The sequence below is a fragment of the Mesocricetus auratus genome, unplaced genomic scaffold (assembly GCF_017639785.1).
Source record: "Mesocricetus auratus isolate SY011 unplaced genomic scaffold, BCM_Maur_2.0 Super-Scaffold_100014, whole genome shotgun sequence".
Lineage (NCBI taxonomy): Eukaryota > Metazoa > Chordata > Mammalia > Rodentia > Cricetidae > Mesocricetus > Mesocricetus auratus.
In genome coordinates this window covers 28019632-28045692 of record NW_024429197.1, presented here as the reverse complement: position 1 = coordinate 28045692, position 26061 = coordinate 28019632, and the positions used below count along the sequence as shown (strand labels likewise).

General features: G+C 42.8%; 1 protein-coding gene and 1 long non-coding RNA gene across 14 annotated transcripts in view; one reads left to right on the top strand and one right to left on the bottom strand.

The window, feature by feature from the left end:
- Positions 1 to 26061, top strand: part of LOC101826706 (AGBL carboxypeptidase 4) — a 1098260-nt gene that overhangs the window by 823930 nt on the left and 248269 nt on the right. Inside the window, exon 1 of one of the 12 annotated variants that reach the window (XM_005072102.4) lies at positions 22275 to 24748. The exons of 10 other annotated variants lie outside the window; for them this stretch is intronic. In XM_005072102.4, coding sequence (XP_005072159.1) covers positions 24523 to 24748 — 226 coding nt within the window. In that variant the 5' untranslated portion in view covers positions 22275 to 24522. Of the gene's footprint in view, positions 1 to 22274; positions 24749 to 26061 lie in introns of those variants that run through there. One more of the 12 variants, XM_040756965.1, reaches the window with a different exon arrangement.
- On the bottom strand, positions 1712 to 24656 carry LOC106021313. Of its 2 annotated transcripts, none has more exons than XR_005881316.1 (3): positions 24522 to 24656; positions 12365 to 12450; positions 1712 to 1934 (listed from the first exon to the last, which is right to left on the bottom strand). It is a non-coding gene; the product is annotated as an uncharacterized LOC106021313 (long non-coding RNA). The 2 variants fall into 2 exon arrangements; XR_002383132.2 differs by lacking the exon at positions 24522 to 24656 and adding an exon at positions 12586 to 12805.

The following is a 26061-nucleotide window of genomic DNA, read 5'->3' as shown; positions in this document are numbered from 1 at the left end:
GACAGCCAGGTCTGGCACACTCTCACCAGTGTTCTTGGTGACTTCCTGGCTGTGGTACCTTTGTTTTCTACTCTTCCTGATCTCCTGCCTTACAGCTCACTCTGGTTTTCTCTTTCATGCTTCACCCACTAAATCTGAAACCAGAGCACATTATTCCTGCTAATATCTTATATTCTCTTAACACAATCTGACCCCACCCCCCAAAAAAACACACAATTATAGCCTTAGGTCTCCTTTTCCTTGAGACTGTCCAAATCTGACCTATCCTATGAACAACATTTATTTCTGACTTAAACTGACTTTGAAAGATCTGACAGCTCTTGTATATACCTGTGGCCATAGGGAATATCCTAAATCTGAACTTAGTACTTCAGTTTAATTGACTGCAAAGCAGAAATAATAATGAGAGAAAATATTAAAGTTCTCATGATGCTTGACCACAGAAAAGCAGAGCAAGCAGAATGCTGAAGAGGAATTGATGCTCACTGAGCGCTCACCGCAGTTCTGCTGAGTGACTTAAGGGACTTCCTATCTTGGTGCTCTCAACCCTGTGTGGTGGGTGCTATTGTCATTCCATTTCATAGATGTGAAAACTGAAACCAAAAGAGGTTAAAGTGTTTGCCTGAAGAAGGTCTCAGGTTTTAAAAATGGCAAACCTTGGATTGGAAACAGGTCCTCATCTTTAATATTCACATCTTGGCACAAAGTAAACCCTCTATAAACATATTCTGAGTCTACTCTTACATGAATGGGTGAGTAAATTCATGTTCCTTTCCTTCCCTTTTAATCAGTTGTCTGTCACAAAACTTCCCAATCCCCAGAGGAAGCTAAGATGTGGCAGTTTTCTCTGTCCACAGAATCCCTAGGCAGGCTAACCTCTGACTGAGTTCTTTGGCAAATAACAGTGTAGAGAAAGATCTGTTCACAATTCATGCTCTGCCCGTGGAGCACTCCTGCAGAGCCAAGTTTCTCTTGCCAAGCAACTTCCCTTGTCCCTCTGATATGCAGATGTGTTCAAGAATCCTGCACATCTGCACAGGGAACATCTAAAAGCAGTGACTTGGCTGGAAATAAGGAAAATATGAGCGTCAGCTCTATAGGAATAGTTCCTTGGGGGCCAAGTAGGGGAGAACTGCAGATTGCGGCTGGGACCGGTCAGCCCTAAAGCACACTTCCTCAGAGACAGTTACTCTGCCTCTGGTACTTTAGAAGTTTCTTTCCTCTTACCAGATGGTAACAAGGACCAGAGAAAAGCATGACTGACCAGGAAATCTTAAGATTACTGTTTTACTTGGTGCCCCCCAGGCAAAGACTGTGATGGGACCAAAAATAATTCAAAATGAAAACTACAATCTTTCAAGGGCTTAGAGTTCTGCTCAGGAGAAAGGCAAACCTGAAAAAGGGTAGAGAGGGTAGAGATTTTGCCCTTAATCCCAGAAGGATCCTTTTTGTAAAGACAAGGTCTTGGTTTATGTTTTGGTTAGGGTTTCTATTGTTGTGAAGAGACACCATGACCACAGCAACTTTTATAAAGGAAGACATTTATTTGGGGTAGCTTGCCGTTTCAGAGATTTAGTCCATTATCATCATGGTGGAAAAACACAATGGCATGGTGGAAAAACATAATGGCATGGTGCTGGAGAAGGAGCTGAGAGTTCTACATCTTGATCCATAGGAAACAAGAAGTAAGCAGTGACACTGGGCATAGCTTGAGCATAAGAGACCTCAAAGCCTACCCCCACAGTGACACACTTTCTCTAACAAGGCCACACCTACTCCACAAGACCTCTTCACCTAATAATACCATTCCTTTTGGGGGTCTCTTTCTTTTAGACCACCACAGTATGTGACCTAGGCTGGCCTTGAATTTGTGATCCTGTTGTTTCAGCCTCCTTGGTTCTGAGATTACCAGCGTGTGCCACCACACCTGACTTCTGCAAATGAAAGAAACAGAATTCAGTACTAGAATTGGTGTAGGGAGACCAGAAATAGGGCCATTGCAGTGCCAAGCCCTACCCCCATAACACACACACACACACACACACACACACTTCAGTTAAAGTTGCCTATACCATTGGGATCAGATGCTTTGAAAAGTAGTAAGTTATATGTCTCTTCTAGAGAGCCAAGTAACCAGACCCCTGCCCTGTGGAAAGAATGACTATTGTAGCAGGGTCTCCATCCAAGCTGAGAGATCACATCTTTTTGCCCTCCTCTTATACCTTTATGTGGGAATTGATTTAACCTAGGGCCTTCAGGGACTCAAGGATTTACATATTCAAGGTTATGAAGAAAGGCATGTAATAAGTGTGTGTATAAGCATCCAAGATGTAAAAGATGTGATTATTTGCAGAACCTAATCTCATGCCTTCTCATCCTTGCTGAACTGAGGATTGAAAAAAAGATTCTCATTCGTATTTGGAATGGTATGTTTCTAAGCAATCATCATTCTGAATACTCATTCCAACCAGGAGTCGACCTGAATATTGAATAGAATAAAAATGTATATATTAGATTACTTATTCAAATGCCTATCTGGCAGTTTGGATAGAATTAAGCAATGGTCCAATCTGGCTGTTGTTTTATGCATGGGATGTCAAAGCTAAAGAGCCCTTAGAGAATATTCTTTCATTCTTTGACTACATAGAGCCTCTCCATCCTGTCCTGTTCACAGATGGGAAACGGGACAAAGGAGGGGCCCATATGGTGTGGGAATGGGAGGTTTGAGACCAGTAACTACTGTTTACCTGCTACGTAAGGTAGTATTGTCCTCACTGGACAAAGGAACTGAAGTTCATTTAAGGAACTTGAGTCATATATGTCTGGTGGAGGGCGGAGTTGCCCTCCCTGTATACTGTTCTTTTGCTCACTACACTGGGTTCCTAAGACAGTCCCAGGAAATGTGCTCTTCTTTTCATGCCACCTAACGGCCATCAGGCTCTTCAGCTATGAAATCTTCACAAGCAATAATATCATCCCTGGTCTACAGTTGAAGAACTTCCCATAAGGATATGGCACTACAGCTTAAATCCCCAAAGCAAGGGATCTGCTGGACAACTAGTCTACCCTACATATCTAAATGCTCCAAAATATCAAGTGATAGCATACTGTTATGCAACTACAATAACAAAGGTCTAACCCTTTCAAATGAGCTGAAGTAACTCCTTTAATACAAACTGCTTTCTTAGAACCTTGCTTAGGTATCATTTATAAGAAAACTTTCCTGAATACTCTTTTTGTCAAGCCCCAGAATACTTCTAACCCACTGTTGTCACTACATGTGGGACATTCTCCCAACTAAGCCATGAATGCTTTGAGTCTAAGGACCATATTGGTTTGTTTTCTACATCTCCAGTCTGGGGTCTAATGCACTGCAGGGGTCTGTGGGAAGCACGGGGATTCTGAACAAATGGATGGGTATTTGGCTAGTCTTACTGCAAAGCTATTTCATAATAAGGGAACTCAAGAAGGATGTCTTTCCAGTACCCAGTCAATTAAAGGTAGTCTTGAAACTCATCATGGCACATCATCCCCACTAAACAGTGATTAAATCTAGAGTAAAACCTGAGTTCTTTCTGACTTGCCAGTGCTTAGAGAGAAGAGAGCACCATCTGTGGCATGCATTTTTGCACCCAGACTTGAACTTCATTCCATTTTCCCAGACAACCCTGAATTTCCTTCAGTGTTTACTTCAGTTTTACCCCCCACCCAGCCTCTGAAATCCCCAGCTCCAATGGGAGTGCTTCCAAGCTAGTTAGCTCAGCTTATCTGAATTCACTCCTCTTCCTCACCTCATGCACCCTTCCTTTCCTGCTTACCTGATGACTCTTTAGCTGGTGTCAGTTATGTGGTCAGATCTGCTAAGGAGATGGTATTCATAGGTCCTTGGAACATTTATTTAAGCCCTCTGAGGCAGTAACATGATGGGGCACAGGGAAATACTCTTTGTCCCTAGTAAATGAGAGTCCTTTCTACAAAGCAGGAGACCCTGCTCATGCTTTATCTATAGACAACTCCAGAATGGAGTATCAGAATTAGGGTTCCTAATCTAGAAGTCATATTATCAAGTATACCTTTGGAAAGAAGGCTTTGATTATAGCACAACACATCAATTAGATGAGAAGGAAAGGAAAGGAACCAGGCAAAAGACCTTGGAGGGATGGTCATGGATCTGCAGGCTACATAGGCACAGATGGTAATGGCCCAAAGAAAGGAAGCAATGGTAAGCAAAAGGTAATATTTGTGAGCTCCTTGCTGGGCCAGAAATGATGGTAACTTTTTAGAGATTATTTCACTGAATCTTGTGAACAATTCAAGAAATTTAATCACCATATCACAGATGAAGAAACCAAGACATTGAGAAGTTCAGTAAATTAGCCCCAAATGATTATTAGAGTTTGCATGTAAAATGTCTCTCATAGAATCATCGTACTGTATATTTGATAATCAGGTCATAGTGCTAGTTTAGAACTCCTGCAAAGAAGACAAGACCCCAAGGAGAGGGAACATTTCAACCCCGTTTTGGCCAATGCCAAAGCACTTTCTGTTTTCATAGTTTCCAAAATCTTACCTCATAGTTTGGTGTGCTGGGAACAACAGAGAAAACTGAAATTGGTATATTCCCCAGATTGTCACAGGTACTTTTTTTAGACCACTATACCATGAAAAACTGCTTAAGATGCTGAAGGTGGTGTCTCTTACACTAGTTTTGAATACCGGTTACAAAGAAAAGTTGACAAAACAGTGCATTTGATACTTTTGCTTCTTTGGTGCCAAAGCAAATTCAAGGGAACTGAGCATACCTTTGGAAACATTAGCCAAGGGGAGGTTAGTGTGAGTGTGAGCCCCGTAATGTGCCTTCCATTCCATAGGCTGGACCCTGGAAGACAGTGGTGTATAATAGATCCTAACCCAAAACAGGTCAGCCAGATAGACTGTAAAGCTTGAAGCTAGGATGGAGGTTAATGGTCCAGAATGGAAGTCAACAATGAATCATGGAGTCTGACTCTAGATCCTGTCTGAATAGGTCAAGTAGAGAAGACAGCGGAAGAATGAGGTAAACCGATAGAAAGCAGAACCTGAAACTGGAGGCAGGGTCTCTGGGCAGTCTGTCTATGTTGGGGGAATCATATTGGCGCCTATTAGGATGCTGAGTGAAGAGGGCTTTGTCAAGCATGCTGAGTGGTCACAGTAGCTATTAGGAAAATGTAATAGCATGACACACGTGGGACAGCAGCATGTGGCTGTATGTGCAGTTACCTCTCAATGCGTGCTCATCATAGAATTGCTTTCCTTTTTCATCCGAATTCACTAAAAGCTTGTAATGTACCAGTCCTCATGCTGAGCAGGAAGAAAAGAAAATGACTAGGATACAGGTTTGTCCTCAAGAAGCTCTGACTAGTGGGAGGCACAGACATAAGATTTTATGATAGAAGGCACTCCAGGACATGATAGTGCCAGACATTGAGAAGCAGACAAACCTAAAAAGGTCTGGGAGGATTCTCAGAAAGAGGTAATGGTGAAAGTGTGGCTTGAAGTGTAAGCCTCGGACAGGCAGACAAAGGATGGTGAGAGCCATGAGTGTAAAGGTCCACCTTGAGCGCACACGCAAAGCAGCACGGTATGCTCAGCACAGTGGGGATGAGGAAAGGCAGGAGGTGAGACTAGAATAAGGCAGGCCTCTGCTGAATCCGAGGCAAAGAAGTAATAACTCCATCCCCAAACCAATGGGAAGCCAGAGATTACCGTGGGCATTTTGAGCTTTATATAGGTCACCAGCTGGTGAGAAAGAATTTAGTCAGGAACACCAGTTGGAGTCTGAGGTAAATCTTTAATTTGATGTTCCAAGTCAAAGGTCAGTTGTACTTTGGTAAAAATAATTAGCAAGGATTCAGAAATGGGAACACAGTTTTGGAACTGCAGCTGACATAAAATGTTAATATTTGTACTTCTGTGTTTGATGACTTAAGTACCTGTTCTCTATACTACAAAAGTGTGTGTATGTGAGTGAGTGAGAATGTGTGTGTGTGGGAGAGAGAAAGAGTGTGTGTATGTGTGTGTGTTTGCGTGTGTGTGTGTGAAAGAGAGTATGTGTGTATGTGTGTGTGAGAGAGATAGAGTGTGTGATTGTGTATGCACACACACTCACATGTGTGTGCACATGCCCATATACAAATGTACACTTTTAAAGGCATTTAATTTTTTCTTAATACAGTGGATGGTAATGTCATTGGCCTCTCCTGAAGACACACACCCTTGGTTCTGCTTCCTTGTGTCCCTAGTCTCCTTGTTCTCCTTGCAGAAAATGTTTCATTTGTCACATAGCTGGACAGTCTCAGGATCTGCACCCGAATTAGGGCCATTATGTGATCAGTACCCTGGCTCACTGTATGACTAGTGTCAGGTCCTGGTCTAGGACAAGAAGACTATTCAGTCTATGGTTATGAAGCTGAGAAAATCTTGCAACTAAGGTCTTTGAAATCATGTCTTTAAACTCATTACCATGGTATCTGGTGCCATTTGCTGACCTGTCAAACTATACTGAAAGATGTGGACACATGGATACTCTGGGGTTCTTCTGGCCCTGAATGTACCCAGCTCTGCATATCTGAAAACCAGAAGGACAATGGATACTCCAGAGCCCTGCAATCTCCATTCTTCCCTCCAAGGCTGCATCACTTCAAACCATTGTTTTAGAGGACCTGTTCAGTGGAGCTCCTTAAGGGAGTCTCATGGGACTCATTAGTCTTTTTAACTAATTAATCCTACTCATTTTAATTGAGAAATCCCCGAGTTATAAGCACTTGGTGGATGCTGGAGAAATAGGAGTTAGCAAGCCTTACCCAGTAACTGCTTTCATGAACATTACTAATATCTAGGGATCAGAAAATAGATGTCGTGATAGGAAAGAAAGAAAAAATTGTTCTTTTTTTCCTTTTCTTTAAAACAGGGACTCACTACTCAATGTCTGTCCTGTAACTCTATGTAGACCAGACTGACCTCAAACTCACAGAGATCCACTTCCCTCTGGTTCCTGGGTACTGATATTAAAGGTGGGCACCACAAAGCTCAGCAGAAAATAAAGTCCTAATGAAGCAGAAAGCAATTCTTCTAGGCACATTTGAGATCAGAGAAACTGATATATTAGGCATGATAAATAAAAATCAGTTGAACAAACAAATAATAGTGGTGGGAAGGATTATAAATATGGTAGCTAGTGTGAAAACATAGAAGTAAATGAAAGTTGGCCCCTCGAGGTTGCCATACAACCATCATGTAATCCTTATGATGGAATTGATCCTTATCTTCATAATAATGGTGGCCATGTGACTCTAAATATTTGATAAAATCACTAAGAACTAAATATTCAAGCATATATGAGAACATATACAATTGGTAAAATATAAATAAGGATAATAGATCATAATAATGGCAGCTTGATAGTGTACTATAGCATGCAAACCTGGAGTCAACCCCCAGAACCACATAAAACCAGGCATAGTCACTCATGTATATCATCTCTGCATTTTGAAAGAAGGATCAGAAATTCAAGATCATCCTTAGCTACACAATGGATGAGTTTAAGGCCAGCCTGGGATATATGAGGCCCTGTTTCAAAAACAAACAAAAAAGTATATGTGATTTCACATTTAGCCTAAACAGTTATAAGAAGAAACAGAGGGTGTGTGGGAGAAAGAGAATGCAAACATGAGTCTGGTCAGTCCAAATGATGCAGAAAATAAAAGAATATACAGCATGGGGTGAGGCAAAGACCTGATAGGAATTAAACTATATAAGACAGAAATCAATGACACTTTATGAGGTAGATGAAAAGCCTTTGAAACATCTTACTTGAAGAATATCATGATCATATTTACATTTGAGAACATTCTCTGTTTTTAGAGAACATATTGTGAAGGGCGAAGATTAAAAGTAAGGCATTTGTGAAAACAAATTTTAACTAGAATGTAGTGGGAAGTAAGAGAAATAAATGTGAGATACATTTGAGGTACAAAATCCAGGGGAGCTTGATGGCTAACAGGCAAGAGGCTGATGGGAGTGAGAACTGACTCATGGGTCTCTAACCTGGTCACTAGGTGGACGATGATATTATTAAAGTACAGACATTTGGGGCATGCTGGTTGACACCTGTAATTCCAGCAATACAGAGGTTGAGACAAGAGGATTGCTGTAAGTTCAAGGCCTTCCAGTGCTCAGAGTGAGACCTTACCAAAAAATATGGGGCAGGGGAGAAAAGAATAAAAGTTGAGCAAAAGACATCGGAAGAGATGAAAATCATAGAGAAAGGTTTCAAAAGACAAACTTGTTTGTAATATCTGACATGTTCTTAAGACCTCAGCTTCTAGATGTCTGGTAAGTTATTGTAAACATTAATATCAGGAGCACAGGAGAAAAGTCTATGCTGGGTATGTACTGAATGAAAAGGACAAAATTCTGATGATTCTGGTGTCAAAAGTGCATATTGAGGAAGACAATCCTGCCATGGAGACTGAAGACTTTCCAAGAGGTGCAAAGAAATCTTATGCCTGTAATCCCAGCACTCGGAGGTTAAGGCAGGAAGATTACCATTACTTTGAGGCCAGCCTGAATTGCAGACTCTGTATGGGAAAATCAAAACACAGATAGGAAGACTATCAGGATTATTGAGGGCAGCAGTAAGGTGACACACAAAGGAAAACATCCTTAAGTCACTGTGCCATGGTGACGTTGGGACACCAGTCTCATGGAGACTGTAATGCAACAGGGTTGAGTAGTGATTGGCAGCGCGGCTGGTATGGTCAGCATCAACAAATTTCCTTCCATAGGTTCTGTTGGGGAAGAGGAAAGGAAGTAGACAGGGAGGCAGAGGGAAGGTTTGGGGTAATGCCGCTCTTTCTCTTGGAAAGATTTGAGCTGAGTATGTGTAGGCCAGGCAGGAAGAGGCCCTGCAAGGGGTCAGGGTTATACACTAAGAAGAGTACAGAGTCTATGGTAGAGCAGGTGCCCAGGAACAATGGCTTCAGAAACAAATGAGTGGGGAATGTGTTCCTGTGGGGATAACCTGTGCTTTCTGTCACACCCCACTGACTATTCTAAAAATGCTATAATGCTTCCTCTTTCTGAAACATCTGGGTCATTAAAAACTGTAGAAAAAAAAATGCCTTTTCAAACTCCCTAGAGAAGTCTCAACTTCAGATCCTAACCAAGGCGCTTCCTTTCTGAGAACCCTGCCTGGCTGTGTTCGCCCTTCCCCTACTGCCCCTAACCCAGATTTTCAGCACAAAGGTCAAACCGCAGTGCGACATCAAACAGAAAAGTTTCCTCTGTGACTCTATGCCCCCTAAATCCCACGTGACTGGCCCACCGGCAGAGGATCAGTCATGTGCTCTGACTCACGTCTTTATGTCCACTTTGAAAAGGCAATAGGTTGATCAGCAACCCACATAGTTCAAAGGAGGTTGCTTAAAGATGGCAAGGTACTCAACTTTCTTGTCGAGCCAGTCATCGGGTTGGATGAAGAGTAAAGAGAGAACATAAGTAAAAGACCCAGGTATATTCTTAATGAGTTCACATCTCCTTCTCCTTCTTGCCAAAAGCCAACATTTCCTTTCTCCCCGCAAGGGCCTAAGGCTGAAAGCCAAAGGCGCAAATCCAAGAGAGAACGGTATTTCAGGAAACAGATGACATGAATAAATCTCAACATAATCTCATTTTCCCTTAGGATTTCTTTTAGTTTGGGGTCTGGGGTAGTCTCTAACATAAAAAAAAAAAATACGTGAAATGTATGACCAAACAATGGTGAGGGTGAGGGCGCATTTGTGAGAGTGGTGTTCATTCTGTTTGCTTCATCACAAAGTTTCTTTAAATATGTGCTCCCCTGGTGCAATTAGACATTTGTTTACACATCATTAATTATCTGGCAGAGAGGTTTGGCAGGAAGGAATATGGCCGAGAGACACAGCTGGAGAGTTGCAACCTTATGCCAAGTGAGAATCCCACAGAACCACAGATAGTAAAGCTCAGAAATGATTGGCAAGCCAGGGATAAAGAGGTCAATTCCCTGGAGCTCAGTATGGAAACACACTGAGACTTGCAGGTAGAGCTGACTGGGGAACAGTGCTTCCCTGGGCGAGATATGGCAAGAGAGAAACAGGAGCACAGGCAGGGGTAGGAAAAAGATTGATTCATTTGCAGCCTTTGAGTAAGAGATATCTCTGGGACATCAAAGCACAGGAAGGAATCTGGAAGGCAGATGAGCATCAGCACCACATTCCAGTCATGCCTCAACACCAGTAGATGACTAGAATGCAGAAAGGAGCATCTAGTGTTCTGCTTCTGCACACAGCAGGTTCTCCAGCCTGGACCATGTTCTACCCCCTGTCACACATATACGTTGAGCTTCTACTCATCCTTCTGGTATCAGCTCCAGCTATCCTCTCTGAAATGTCTTCCCTGAATCTTCAGACTGACAGGTTGTACCTTTCATGGTCAGATTACCTCTGCATATATATATATATATATATATATATATATATATATATATATATAAAACCATTAGCATGGAGGATCCCATGAAGTCTCCTGACATAAGTAATATTACATAAGTGAGTAAATGTAACAGGCTCCTCATATGGAGGAATTCTATATGTGTTTCTTCTTCTATTGTAATGAGTGCATTTGCTCCCCTGCCTATGTCCCAACCGTATCAGTGTCTCAGGACTGCTGCAAAGTGGGTAGTTTAAAACAACAGAAATGTACCCTACTATGCTTTAGTGATTAGAACTGAAGGTCAAGTTGCCAGAACACTATTCCCTCTGAGTCTCCAGGAGAAACTCTGCTTGCCTCTTCCTAGTGTCTGGAGGTGGCATTGTTTTGGTAGGCCTGCAAGTGGTGGTGTTACTCCAATCTCTGCCTTGATCATCACACATTATTCTAACTGTGTCCATGGGGTGCTTTTCTTACAATGCTACCAGCCACATTGGATTATATCTGCAAAGACTGTATTTTTAAATGAGGGCATGTTACAGGTACTGGGGATTTAGCTTTAAGACATCTTTTGGGGGTTACAAAATTCCATACAGCACCCATACATGCGATTCCCTCAAACTATAAGGCCCACTTTATGTTTGTTTCTCTCCCAACACTTAGAATCAGTTACGGGTCTGATACAGGTCAAGTGGCTCAGGGAATGTTTTTAGGACTGATAGACCATAAAGCCATACTTTCTAAATCAATATGCTGCATATTTTATGGATACAGGGGCCCACTGTGTACAGTGATCTCTGCTAGATACTTGTCCCAATCAGGGTTTCTATTGCTGTGATGAAACACCATGACCAAGGAGCAAGTTGGGGAGGGAAGGGTTTATTTGGCGTATGCTTCCATATTGCTGTTCATCACTGAAGGAAGTCAGGACAGGAACTCAAACAGGGCAGGATCCCGGAGTCAGGAGATGATGCAGAGACCTTGGAGGGGTGCTGCTTACTGGCTTGCATCCCATGGCTTGTTCAGCCTGCTTTCTTATAGAACCCAGGACCACCGACCGACCCAGGGATGGCACCACTCGCCACGGGGTGCCCTCCCCCTTCCCCATTGATCACTAGTTGAGAAAATGCCTTCCAACTGGATGTCATGGTGACATTTCCTTAATTGTGGCTCCTTCCTCTCTGATGACTCTAGCTTGTGTCAAGTTGATACACCAGCCAGTACAGTGCTCCCTTGCCTTCTGAACCTTCTCATTTAATCAAGGCCATTGATGTTGTCTCCCTACCCAGCAAATGTGGAAACTAAACAAGTCAAGGGACTTACTCACATCTGCACAGCTAATGGGCCATAGAATGGAGATTTAAACTCCTGTTTGTGTCATTTCCTGGCTCAGCTAACTCCACTGAATTCTACACTTGCTCTTAGCCAAAAGGCCAAGAGCACTGCCATCCACTACCATTTCTTTTACCCATGTTACAGTAAAATCCCTTGTAAGTCCAAACTACCTCAACTGGGCTTAGGGCAGTCCTACAGACTGGGTTGGGTTTGGACATTGGCCAGCATATTTGAGAATCAACAGCACCCCTTTATAGGTATGATAACAAAGGGGGTCAGTACATATATCATGAAAATGGAAGTAGACTACAGGAAGATTCGGAGGGGAACCTGACATTTATGGGGAGAAAAGTAATGCATCCTTTAACTGACCTTCCCTCTCCATCAAACAGGCTCCTTTCAGGGCTGAACCTTGAAAAATGCTGATGCAAGTTTTTCTGGATAGGCTAATGCCCGGAGAATGTGAGAGATAGATACCCTTCTACTGAAGGCTTGTCCCTAAAATAGCAAACAGAGAACAATGGAAGATGGAGGAAAGACTTACTAGAAGATGGAGTCCAGTGCTGAATTGGTCAGTGGCAGATGCTTTCAGTCGCAGAAGTCGTCATGTTGGCCTCAGTTTGATCACCTCTAGAATGAGAAGTTTGAGCTGTAAGTTCTCTGAAGTCATTAGTCTTGGTTTCTTGCTTCTATAGAATCTGTTTCTGTTTTATAACTCTATTTTAAGGAATTGTTACATTGCCAAGAAAAGGAGAAAAAAAGAACCTTCGGGATGCAATTTCTCTATGCCAAGGAAAAGATTTTCCCCCTTTTTTGCATGCAAAGCTCCACCGTGTTTCTGGCCTGTCTGTCTTTTTGTTCTGCTAACCCTCACAACTTTCTTGGTGGCACAAGTGCTCTATGCCATGCCCCCCTTTTTTTCTGGACACCAAAGGAAAGTTAAGTATATGCAGCTCTGATGCTAGTAAATTGCTTATGTGCCCTTGCTCTGACCCATTTGAACAGAGAGACAGAAGAGAATCAGAGGCATAGATGCATGTTGCTTAGCTTGGGGGCAATTTGCATCCCTTTTGCCAAGTATAAGCAGAGTGATTTCACTTCCTACTCAGCTTTCAGCTTCTTGAAAATGTGCAGGCCCCAAGTGAACATTTTCTGGCAGACTCTTTCTTCCTTGGATAGACACCGAGTGTCTCAAGAGGGAAAATATGCCTCATGGTTCGTGCAGATGAGATTTGCCTCCACCTGGGGAGTATGAGTGTCTGAGGAATAGCGAATTTAAACGTTTAATCTTTAAAGGTCACAGCAGCAGAGATGGTTGGCTTGGGAAGGAGAATGTTCCTCTTGCTGAGAGCCCATGTTCCAGATGACCCCTGAGCTGGCAAGTGAGACTAAAAAGAACCTCAAAATCTTCCACTGGCAACTTGGAATATGGAACTCAACCTGTACATCTTTCTATCTCTCTTTCCTTGTCTGAGCCCTTTCTCTTTTCTTGTTCTTTAAGGAATCAGGGATCAGGATTTTGGTTTTCTATTCTAGTGCCCCTTGCTCTACCTAAACCACAGTTCTTGCCATCAGATATATTGTGAGCAGCATAAGGAGACTTGTTGGTGATGGTATTAACATACCTACTAGATAACAAGCAGTGTGTCAGGAACACTGGAGGCAAAATGGGAATCATGTGGGCTTCATACCAGACTTGAATTAAGTGAGGGGCCTGACCATAAGTCCTCCTCTGAATCTTTGAGACAGGAGTAACAGGAGGCTAGAGAAATGGCTCAGTGAATAAAGCTTTCTGTACAAGGATGAAGATTGTAGTTCAGATCGCTAGAACCCACAAAAAAGCACTCAGCACTCAGGAGGCAGAGACAGGGTGCCTGGGCATGCTTGCTAGCTAGACTACCTGGAATCAGTAAACTCTAGACTCATGGAGAGACCTTGCCTCAATAAAGTAAAGAATGACTAAGGAACTATCCAATACCAACTACCAGTCCCCACATGCATATGCACACTGTTCACCCCGCCACACACACAAGCATACACATGCATCCACATACATGTGAACATGCAGACACACATGCATACATACTACACACATATACATGAAAAAGAAATAGGGGTTAACAGCAATAATCTCCCATGATTATCTTGAGGATTACAAACCAAGATCTTGGCATTACAGGGCCAGAGTAAGAGACTCACAAACTTCGTCCTCTTCTTAGATCCTCTTCTTTTGTACATATAATTTTATTTCTTTCTTTCCATAATACTAAAATGCAGCATCTTCTTCTTCCATTTTACATATAAGGAACTCAACTTGTGTAGTTTTCTACTGTATCCCAAGTACTAGGTGGTGATTCTAGCATGTAATAAGCTTTCAACAAATAGTTTAATGGTCAATGAATGAGTGTCCAGTGCACTCTTATAGGAGTTAAGACATCTTGCACTTTTTTAAAGCTAGTGTCTCAGCTAACTTAGGACATAAGGCAGAGAGACTATCACAGAAAAATTTCATGCAAGGAGATCAGAAGAAAACCCAGAAAGGGAAATAGAAAGCATAATATAATTCATCTTTTTTTATGATTGTGAACATTGTGTTTCATAATTCCAAAGGCATGTTTTAAATATACAAAATCTGAACATGATTTTTTAAAGCAGACAATAAAACCCTAAGATAAAAAGTAGAGATCTTAGTAAGGTCTCAGCTTTCTTGCATAAATCAGACTGCTCCCATCCTCTAGGAGAGATAGTGGGTGATGGCATACATGCAGTAGCATTGCCCAGCCATCAGGGAAAGAGGCAATACTACTATTTGACCCCAAACTAACTGTCCTATGGAGATTCAACCTTGTTATTACTCTGTGACCTTCTGAAAGGAAAATGGCATGAAGAATTCATAAGTAGGAAAATGAAAAAACCTACTGATAATATCTGGTACCTCCTGCATAAGACACACTCCTTACCAGAACTCTGCACATACTGCAGCATCAGGTTGACACCATGGAGCCTTATATGGCTGTCTGAGAGTTGAAAACCATGGAGTCAGAGACTTGCCCAGTGCCTCACAGTGCCTTGGGGCAGTGGAGCAGTAACTGAACCCAGATCTGGGTTTAGAGCCCAGGAGGTTTTGGCATTTCATTGCTGTACCACTATCTCTCCAGAATGAGTCCCTGAGACAGAAACAGAGCTTAGTGGCTGGAGACTATTCCATAGCCCAGCAATGTGCCGGATACATTAGCTGAGTGAGAGGCAGGATCCTTCCTCTCCAGGTACTTATTCTGTTTACCAACTGACAAAAGCTTCTCCCTGGGCATTTTATTCAGAATCATAGGTACCTATGCCCATCTCTCTCATACCCATCCTACCAACAACACAAATCAAAAACTACCCACCTCACCCTCAACTGATGATCTCTTTTCATTTATCCTTATTATATGTTTTTCTGATAATTAAGATATGATAGTAAAAGAGAGAGGAGGTTAATATTGTGTATTCTAATATATCTACTATCAATACTGTGTTGGTTTCTTTTCCTATCGCTGTGATAAAATGCCCCAACAAAAACAGTTCAAGGAAGCAAAGGGTAATTTCAACCCACAGTTCAAGGTCCAGTCCACACTGCAGAGAAGCCAAGGCAGCAGGAACTTGAAGAACGTAGTTGTGTTCCACACACAATGAGGAAGCAAAGAGCAATGGATAGAGATGCATGATACTCCTGAGCTCCCTTTTTCCATTTAGATAGCTCAGGATCCCAGCCAGGGAGACCCCATTGTAGGCAAGTCTTCCCATTTCAATTCACACAATCAAGACAATCCTGTATAGGCATGCCCAAGAGGCCCACATCCCAGCTGAGTTCAGATTCTGCCAAGCTAACAGTTATCACTAATCATCACAAGTACTAAAACAAGACATGAGAGCCAGGCCTGGTTGTGCATGCCTGTTAACACCTGCAATCGCAGTGCTGAGGAGGCAAAACCAGGGAGGATCTCTAGGTCAAGCAAACCTGGACTACATAGCGAGACTGTCTCAAAAAAAGTAAAAGAAGAAGAAAGAGTGATAGAAAAAAAGAGATAGGATGTTGTATGATAGATATGTATATAGTCATTATTCCATCATAATGTACAAGGTTAGACTTCAAGATTTTGTTTTTTGATTGCCATTTAAAGCAGTCTTGTACCAAATAAAGAAATTAGTTTGGGTAAGAAAAGAAAGACTTCACAGTGTGATATTTATTTCCATGTATCAACATACGGGATGTGAATATACGTGAACTCTAGGGTGCTTGCTGGTAAACCTACATAATCTTTCCTGCCAGGGTCTCCCTTGGACCTTCCATGGTAGTCACAATGCTCATGAAGAAGTCAGAATAAGAATCTTTGAGAATGAGGATACCAGCATCTCTCCCTCCTAGGAATAAGGGCGCAGGTCCTCTCAATGAGGCAAGAGTCAGTTCAGAGGGAACTAGAAGTAGTGTGGCACTCCACGGTTGATGGCTCTGTAAACAGCCTGTAAGTTTGAATCCTTGCTCTCCCATTACTCCTCTGACCTTGGGCAGATTACCTAACACACTTCGGTTTTCTGAAAGGGCCTAAGGATGGTACAGTATCTACCACCCAGGATTGTTTTAGAGAGTAAAGGAAAAACACAGATGAGCCTGGAACAAAGCATGCATCCCTTAATGTTCACTGCTGGTACTCTCACTGCTATTCTGCTTTTTCCAAACAATAGCAGTGTAAGACAGCCATTAAGGGACAAGAAAGGTGGGCGGGACTTCCCACAGATTTTGCTAAGTATATTTATCTTACCCTCTCTCCTTTTGGCTCAGAAAAGCCTCCACCCCAACCCTGAAAGTTGATTACCTACTCCTTGGTCATTAAGAGAGGAAATAACCAAGGAGATGCTGTGGGAACAGCTGGTAACCCCGGAGAGTGTCGAAAATACAGTGCCTCTGCCATAAGGAGAGAGTGATTTAAGAAACCTCAGATAATGTTGTCAAATCTGTGATACTCTTGGAATTATTAGCTATGGTATGAATGCTTGGAATGCTAAGATATGAACTCTCCTGTATGGCTTATTTCTCAGTAGTCTAGTGAGGAATCCAGCCCCTGGGGAAATGACAGCAGGATCTAGACCCTGCTATCGGTTCAGCTGCTTGTTCCCTCTAGGCAAAGCGTATTTCAGAACAGACCTTAGGTGAAAGAAACACAGGGAGGGCCATGTATTCTCCAAGTGACTTTAAACAACCTCTGTCACCTCTCTCTTGGTTTACTTGCATGAGACAGGAGGATAGCTGTAAGTTCTAAGCCATGTCAGACTACATAGTGAATTCCATGTCTCAAAATTTAAATATAAAACAACAACAACAACACACACACACACCTTACTAATGTGTAAAGCAACCAGTTCTTTTGTGAAAATTTACAATTTTTAGTTCTGTTTTTCATTTCTTTTCTCCAATTTTGTTGTATTTAAGGTGTAGTTAAGAGACATCTTCAGAAAAATCAGAGTTCATTGTTGACAATGTACTTTCCAGATTGGTTATCCCTTAGAATGAATATGCATACACATTTGTGCCTTTGACCCAGAAGTGAAGTCAAAGACTATCATACAAGTCTTGGCATGAATGGTAATGTGTACTCTGGCCCTAGAAGGACTTAGGAAGGGCAGACTTATTTTGAGCTCCTGTTGGCTGGCATGAACAGAAGATGACCAAACAGTTGAGATGTTCCTGTGAAAGAATCTTACCCTGTCATCCACCAGAAAAGTTAGAACCAGCAGGAGCCCAAATGAGGCAGGGATTGCCTTGAGTAGGAGCTTAGTGTCTTCAAACCAACAGCAGATTAAGAAGTCTAGTGTTTTAAGGTGAGGCTGAATCACACTTCTAGGAGGCCCATGGACTGTGTTAGAATGTTTCTGATACTATTCATTATGTTTTTATTGGTCTTTATCACTGCATGTCAACTCAGCATGATTGACAACTTGACTATTTTTCTCCTCTGTGCATTTTCTATAATTATTTCCCCTTTATTCCTTCTGCATATTCAAAACAACACTTTGAAAATGTCATCCTGTCTAGTTTTGCTAAGAAGCTACACGAGAGTGTGTATTGGGTATTGGGGTATTGGTGTCAACAGAGATAGAAACAGTCACAAAAATAAAATAAGGCGGGGCTATTAAATAGAGCTCTTGATGTTTTTTCTCTCCTGGCCTCTCTGGGTGGTTTTCTTTTCAGGATTAACAGTTTTTTTGTTTTTTGTGTTTTTTTTTTTGGTTTTTCGAGACAGGGTTTCTGTATTGTTTTGGAGCCTGTCCTGGAACTCGCTCTATAGACCAGGCTGGTTTCAGCTTACAGAGATCCGCCTGCCTCTGCCTCCAGAGTGCTGGGATTAAAGGCGTGTGCCACCAGCGCCTGACCAGGATTAACATTTTTGATACTTGCTCATGCAATAGTTTTCATAGAGAGTCTCCCATGTTCCAGGCCAGATGAGAGGGTGTAACAGTAAAGAAAACAGAAAGGGCCCTTTCTAAAGGAACTTTTGATCTAGTGGCAAGGAGACAATACTATAATACACAGATAATTTTATTCTGTAATAAAGGTCATGACAAACTATATGCAGAAGAATAGAACAGTGACCAGAACTTCTCTCTGGAGGGAAGTGAGAGCAACATGTCCAGGAGGACATTCTTGAGGAAGTAATGTTTTGCCTGAAAAGACACAGTGTGAGTTGACTCAATGAACGACAACTTCTCAAACTAACCCGCCCCCTAACTGAAATTCAGAATGTGGGCAAGTTGTTCTTTTTCAATGAAGCCCCATTTTGTTTCCTTTCTTTTCAACACCAATTCAGATATTATTTGAGTAGCATAGTAGAAGTCAGATCATTCACTGACCAACTCACATAAGTGGCCCACACCAGAGAGCCACACTCTCATTGGATGAACTTGACTATGTTCTAAATATTTGCAGGGCTTTGGGTTGCCATAAACACACCTGCATCTTTTACTTTATTCAATAAATAAATGTTTTTAATTTCTTCAAAAAATCTTCAATGAAATCAGTATGAAAGAATGAATGTCTTCAAAATAATGTTTTGGAAATGCTCACTGCAACTTGGGAAAGAGTCATAAATTCAGGACACTTGAGGCAAGAGCTCCTCTGTGGTAACTAGAACCTGAGACCACATGATTCACATTAAAGAGCACATGGATGGAAGCATTCTGGGAAACTTGATAAACAAACATCATCATAATTCAGTTTATTAAACCCAATCTGAAATAATAGAGTATTTGGAACACCTTACCCTTCACAAGAATGGGGATATGAGCTCCTATAATAACTACAATAATGATGAAGACAGCAATAATGGTAGTATAATATACTGAGGACCTTTTATCATGTGTCAGGCACTGCTCCAAGAACTTCACATGGATTATTTCATATAACACTCATAACAATCTTATGTAGTTGTATTAATATTCCTTTGAAGGAAGTTCTGCTTGGAGAGATGAAGAAATCTGCCCATGGCTGGATATAGTAAGAATAGTCCTCACATATTAGACCATGGTTTGGACCCAGACATGGTCCAATGTACATTGATGCCAGTTTTCAAGTGAAGAATTTATAACTTATAGAGTTTAAGTGGTTTCTCTGAGATTATAGAGCCATTTCAAAGCCCTGTATATTTTTCCTGAAACCAGTGATAATCATGGTTATTACTTATTGTTTGTTGATAATTTCCTGTATGTATATCATGCTGCCTTAAAATTTTCTCATAGATACTCAACTTTTAGAATAATCTGGGAATTAAAACAAAGACTCAATGTCCTTAACCCACTAATTGAATTAGGATTTCAGGGTATAAGCTACTTTTTCCATTTCCCAGGTGATAGAGATACAAAAAGAGTATGGATAACTCCTTCTTATAATCTTGTAAGCAAGAAAACTGAGGGTGTGGGAAAGAAGTAGAAATAGAAAGATCACCAATGTTTGTCAGGGCTTAAGGCTGGTGGGAAGGGTTGAACAGGTAGAGTGGAGAGGAGTCTTAGTGCAGTGAGCAGATTCTGTATGATCCTATCAAACTGGATACATGTCATACATTTGCTCAAACTTATAGAATGTACAGTGTTGAGAACGAATGGTAACATGAACTATGGGTTACTAGTGATAACTGTGTGTCCACAGAGTGACATCTGTTGTACCAAAGTAGTGGATGATATTGACAATGGATAGGCTATGCATATGGGGGGTATGGCTAAGGGGTAGGGGGAAACCTTTGTTCTTTCCTCTTAATTTTGTGGCAAATCTAGAACACTTTAAAAGTCTTTAAAAATGTAAAAAAGGGGAGACTTGAAAAGTCAAACATCACAAGAAAAAGGGCAAAATCATGAAAAAATGTGATCAATCATTAGCAGAGAGGTTGAAAAGACACGCTCCAATTGCTTTAAAAATTCACAGAACCCAGGTCTCCTCAAAATAGTATTGCAAAGTACATGAAGAATTCCAGGCAGTAATATGAAACATATTACTGTCCCACTGATGCCACTGAACATGCTTCAGCTGGCTAACCCAAAGGAGCTTGACATGAACTCAAGGCTCTGCACAGCTCAACAGGAGAGCACAGTGGAGATGGAGATGCGGTGGCTAAGCTGGCCCAGATGTGCACATGTTCTGCTCCATTAAAATGACTTGGATGAGAGGCAAAGTACATTTGGCACACAAAGAGGAAGTCAAGGGAGGGAGGGGACAGAACATTCAGCCTCATCGCAGACCTCCTTCCTCTTCCTATTTACCTCCTTCCATTTTTTCCTCCATACACTTTCTGGAGCAAAGTCTCTAAAATGAAAATATGACCATCAGCCTTCCAGGTTCCCCCAAACCAAACTGTTTTGGCATAAGTGTTAATTTCTGAACTCTGCCTGGTAGTTAATGATACTCTTTGGTGATCTGGTGTGAGACTGACTAAGTATGCACAGTGCTTTACTGTGCATGGCTTATAGGAAGCTGCAGAGGACAAGTAGATAACCCTGCTGGCATCCTGAAACAGGTCAGGTGAGGAAAAATGGGCGAAGGAAGTGATGGTGTCTTGGTAGAAGAAAGACAAGATCCTAAATTTTCCACATCTGGAGAACTGGGATGGGATTCTCCATGAAATTAGTATGGCATCTACAATACAAAAGAGTCTGCCTCAATGTAGGAAGATTTGAACATCTAGGAGTGTCCTAAAGTTTAGACAGGGTATCAAACTTCAAACACTAGATCTGAATGACCTTTTGGTAGGTCTGTTGAGGAGGGAATTCAACCATCCTTTGGTTGAACTCAAAGCTTTAAATTGCCTCTTTGAGTGTATAGTCTATTTTGTTTTGTTTTTTAGAATTTACTTATTTTTATTTTATGGGTGTAGGTGTTTTGTTTGCATGTCTGTCTGTTTTTAACCGAAGAGTCTAATTTCCACCCTTGTCATGTATCTGCCTTCAAAAAGCTCTCATTCTAGTTCTGGAGGGATAGAAAAACAGGGAATTTTGGAGGCGAGAGCCTGTCACTCCAGAATCTTATTAAAACTCTTTGCCAGCAGAGAAATAAAAAGTGCAGCACAATTAACAATTGTTTAAGGCCTTTCTCCCCTCCCAGCTATAAACACTGTAATTTTCTAAGACTCTTCACCAGATACCCCACAGACAGAGAAAGGACATGTACTAAACTCCTTGTGCAACCAACCCCAGTGGCTCTGGTTTTACCTTATCAGATTAAAATTCCATCTAAGGCATCTCCAGAGCCTTTCTATAATTTCATTTCATGATAGAGAAAAGAACTGTTTCTTAGCAACCATTTTAGATACAACTCAAGAGTTAACAAAAATGGGAGATAAGGCTAATGCTAAAACAGTTGAGACTCCTTGAGGAGCCCCTACCTACATTTGGGTGTGTGTTACTTTTTGTGATTGTCTTGCAAAGAGCACCCCCCCCAGCTCTTCGGTGAGGCTTAACTTTCTTTCCCTGAGTATGTCTCTTTTCCTAACCATCGCACTAAAGCTTACATTAAAATATCTTTAATAAAATATTCAACTCTGCTTCATAAATTAGTCCTAAAATTCCTTTTTACATGGAAGCCACAAATTTAGACTTGAGGTCCCTAAAGCATTAAAGGAATTCCCCAGTTTGTGAGGGTGAGGGGCTGTGTCACTGCCCTGTCCCACACAGTGAGGGACTAAAAGGTGCTGGGATAAAAATAGGAGACTAGTCTGTGCTTCCAAGTCTGAACCATTAGGGAAGAAGACATTTGAATAGGTTCTCAGGGATAGCTGAGGTTGCTGTGCACTGAGTGGGGGAATACTTCCCAGGATGAGGGTAAGGAACAAGCACATGGCTGGGGTCATGCCATGCTGGGCAATGTCAAATAGTTTATATATACTCTGTAATGAAGTGTGTCCAGGAAAGCGGTGAGCGATGGCATTGCCACCGTCGTTTGAGGCAACCCTCACTTAGATTCAGGGACTTGCCAGAGTGCTACCTGAAGTTATTTTTGAAAACATGGTCTGGAGTTTCATGGCCAACTTTGCATGCTCCATCTTGTGAGTTATCAGAAATTTTGTTACATATTACTATCCCTTGACTACCTTAGGAATGTGTTTCTAAAATAACCCATTTAAGGTCAGTCAAAATAAGTCATTATCAGGAGGGGGTATTTTCTGGAATGACTCGAGAGTGTAGGATAAGACAGGATGAAAATATGCATCAAGATGACTTGAAGTCATGTTCAGTTGACTGGATATCACCAGTGAGTTGATTTAAGGGAACTTTATCTGACCTGCTAGGCTTCCATTTGGGAGCTATGTAGAGTTCATTTGCATTTAAGGGAACTTTATCTGACCTGCTAGGCTTCCATTTGGGAGCTATGTAGAGTTCATTTGCATGAAGTACTCCTCAGATCACAATGAAGGGGATTTGGGAGTTTTGCTTTGTCTCCATTATGAGTGTAGCTGGTTTGAAATGTGAGCACACTGCTTAAGTTTGAAATGTTTTAAGTGTTTTTACTATAAAGTATTACCTTATTGTGAGGAATAGCAACAAGGGTATATGTGTAAGGAATATGCCCATAGAAGAGTATACTGGAAAACAAAATCTCCTACCTACTCAAGAGACTCAGAATCACAATGAGCCTTTTGGTGTGCTTGTTTTTTGTTACAGGTTAAACTCATTAAGTTAGTTTTTAAGAACATAGCATTTCATCAAGTCTATCACTTCCCTTATGCATGCCTCTATGAGAATACTTTTCTCACTGTTACCTCATTACTAAACTTTCTTAAGTCTCTCAGATTAGAATGTTAAGGTTACAAGCAGTGGAAAAGTGTCTAATTCAGACAGTAATTTAATTTTGACAACATAGGCTCCATCTGAGATTCAAGTTCTGATACATCAATAAATACTACAAGGTCCTAGGTATCAGTCCTTTTCCTAGACCACCAAGTCTACAATTTAACATTGGAGGGTGTACCCAATAAATATTGGTTGCTTGAATAAATTAATGAATGGGTGTATGTGAAATTGTGTTTATATCTCCCCCCAACAATTCACTGAGTCTCTCTCTAACAAATGCCCTGTTTGGGCTAGACAATAGGAATGTAAATAGCTCAATTTTATGCTATGCATACCCCCTGGGAAGCTACACCTGCAGAGAGCCAGGCCAACCTTCCTTCGCTGGTAGATGTGACTCCTCTGTGGGAACCAACTTTTCCAGGCTCTCATCTGCTTATATTAGAGACAGAGAAGGGACTGCTGTTCTACCAGTTCTGTTCCTGAACTCTTGAAAGGACTCCAGAAAGGCCAGCCTCTGCCCTAGCTCCCCAGAAGCCTCCCTCCATCCCTGCTTCATTTCAACGTGTGCCTGCCCAGAGGCAGTAGAGGAGATTCCTCAACGGAGAAAAAGTAGTGGGAAAAGGGGTACTGCTCCCTTAGGATCAGATAAAGTCTCTGCCACCACAGCAGCTGGGCCAACTGGAAACCTCAGATAAGTCCAGTTCTGGCCAAAACTGGTTTGGCAGCTCTGGGGGAATGTTTCTGGCTGACTGACCCTCACAGCAGGTGCTGGTAGTTTTGCAAAAAGAAAGAGAAAGGGGGAGGAGGATGGTAAAGGCACTAAAAAGGCTGTCTAAATTCAAAACACTAAACCTCGGTTCACTTGCAAGTTTACACTTGGGGGTTCACATAAAATTACTACCAGCCCACCAGCCTCAGTCCTTCCCTCACCCTCCCGTCCTTTGCAAAATAGTTTCGTTGCAATGCAGTTTGTTCTGCAGCGCGCTTGTTGAAAACTACTGAATTCGGCCGAAAGCGACTTTCAGCTGTGTTTTCTCACCCTGCAATGCTACTGTTATTATTAAGGCGATTGAATCTCCGCTCTTTCCCCTCCTTACTGCAATCGCACTCCGGCTGTGATTGCTCGGGTCTGACTTCGCAAGTGGCGGTGCGCTTCCAAACCCCCTCATCCGCCCCTCGCCCGGCTCTCCCCACTCCCTCCTTTTCCGCGCCCAGGCGAAAGCAGCCGATTGGCAGAGCGGGGTTTTCGGGAACAATAACAGTGGGGGGAGCCGGGGCCCCGGGGAGCCTCCCCGCCCCCGGCCCGGCTGCGGCTCACGCCCCCCGCGGGGTCCCCACCTCCGCGCCGCCCCGCGGGCTGACCGGCGCCCGGGCCCGCCCCCGGCGCCCACCATGTACGCCTTTGTGCGGTTCCTGGAGGACAACGTCTGCTACGCGCTGCCCGTGTCGTGCGTGCGCGACTTCAGCCCCCGCTCGCGACTGGATTTTGACAACCAGAAGGTGTACGCAGTGTACCGGGGCCCGGAGGAGCTGGGCGCCGAGCCCGAGAGCCCCCCGCGTGTCCCCCGGGACTGGGGCACGCTGTTGCTCCACAAGGCCCAGATCCTGGCTCTGGCAGGTGAGCAAGAGGGCCGGGAGGGGCATTGGGTCCGGGCGGACTGGGGCTGGTTCTGGCAGAGGCTGAGCGGCCGGGGCCGGGGAGCCACAGCTTGCTCTAGCCTCCTGTTCCTGCCCCTTGGGCTTTCTTTTGGGTACCAGGTGTCTCTAAGAGGCCAGACCAGTTAAAAAGACCCGAGGGTCCCCTTTGTCTTCCTTGCTTCCCTGACACTCCCGCGCCGGGCTGGGCTGTCAGCCTGCCTTCCCTACCCTCTTCTTTCTGACTCTTTTGTATTCTCCCTGCCTCTTCACTTTCCCTTCACTAGCTGCCTCCCCTACTGTCTTTTCTCCATCTCGTACCTTTACCTCTCTCGCAGTTGCTTTCCTCTCTGTTGCTCTCTACCTTAAGTTTCTCAAACTGTCCCTTCCTCTCTCCCTTTAAGGCCCTTGGTGTCTTCTTGGAGCAAGAAGCAATTTTAGGTCCTTCAGATGGGAGCTCTTTATCACAGAAAGAATATCTGACACCTCCCATCATTAGGACTAGGAGGCCCAACTAAGTGGCAGAGGGTCCTAAGATAGCCTCACACCCCTTTTTGCACCTCCCAGAAAGCTCCCTGAGAGAGGTCAGAGTAGGGCCTGACCTCCTAACCATGATCGCACACAGGGTCAGGGAGAAAGACTGACAGACAGTTTCTAGGTTGGTGGGTAAAGATAACAGAGATTTGGTTGGCTGACAGAACAAGACAAGCCTTTCACCTTCCTGGACTGTGCCATGCAGAGGCACAGGGTTCCTCTCCAAGCAGACAGTTGGCCTTCTTTCCCAGCCACTTGTAGAAGGCTTGGGTGCACCCCAAGCAGGGAAAAGGAGCTTGCCACTTCCATGGGGGCGGGGTGGGGGTGTGTAACAGAGATGTGGCTGCTACTTGTAAAAGTGCTGCCTTTGAGTAGTTAGAGACAGAGTCACCTTCCACTCAGAAGACAACCCCAGGGACTAGGACCCCAATGAAGACGGTCAGGATACTGTGGTTTTGACACTTTTCCTACTTTTTCCAGGGTCCTGTGTCCTTTCCTTTAGCCTAAAGTGGAACCTAGCATGAATCATAGTGACTTGCCCAGGATTCCAGGACAAGCTGAATGGAGTTCAGCCTCATGGCTGAAATCTTTCTAATTCCTCTGGAAAGTAGGTTTGTGGTAATAAGGGAGCAATAGATTTGGAGATTTGGAATGGATCAACACCATGAGGGGGGCCCAGAGCTGTAGGTCCACTCACTACCAGACACCAAGGTCCATGAAAAATTGAGTGAGGGAGATAGGTTTTAGAACAGAAACTTTCAT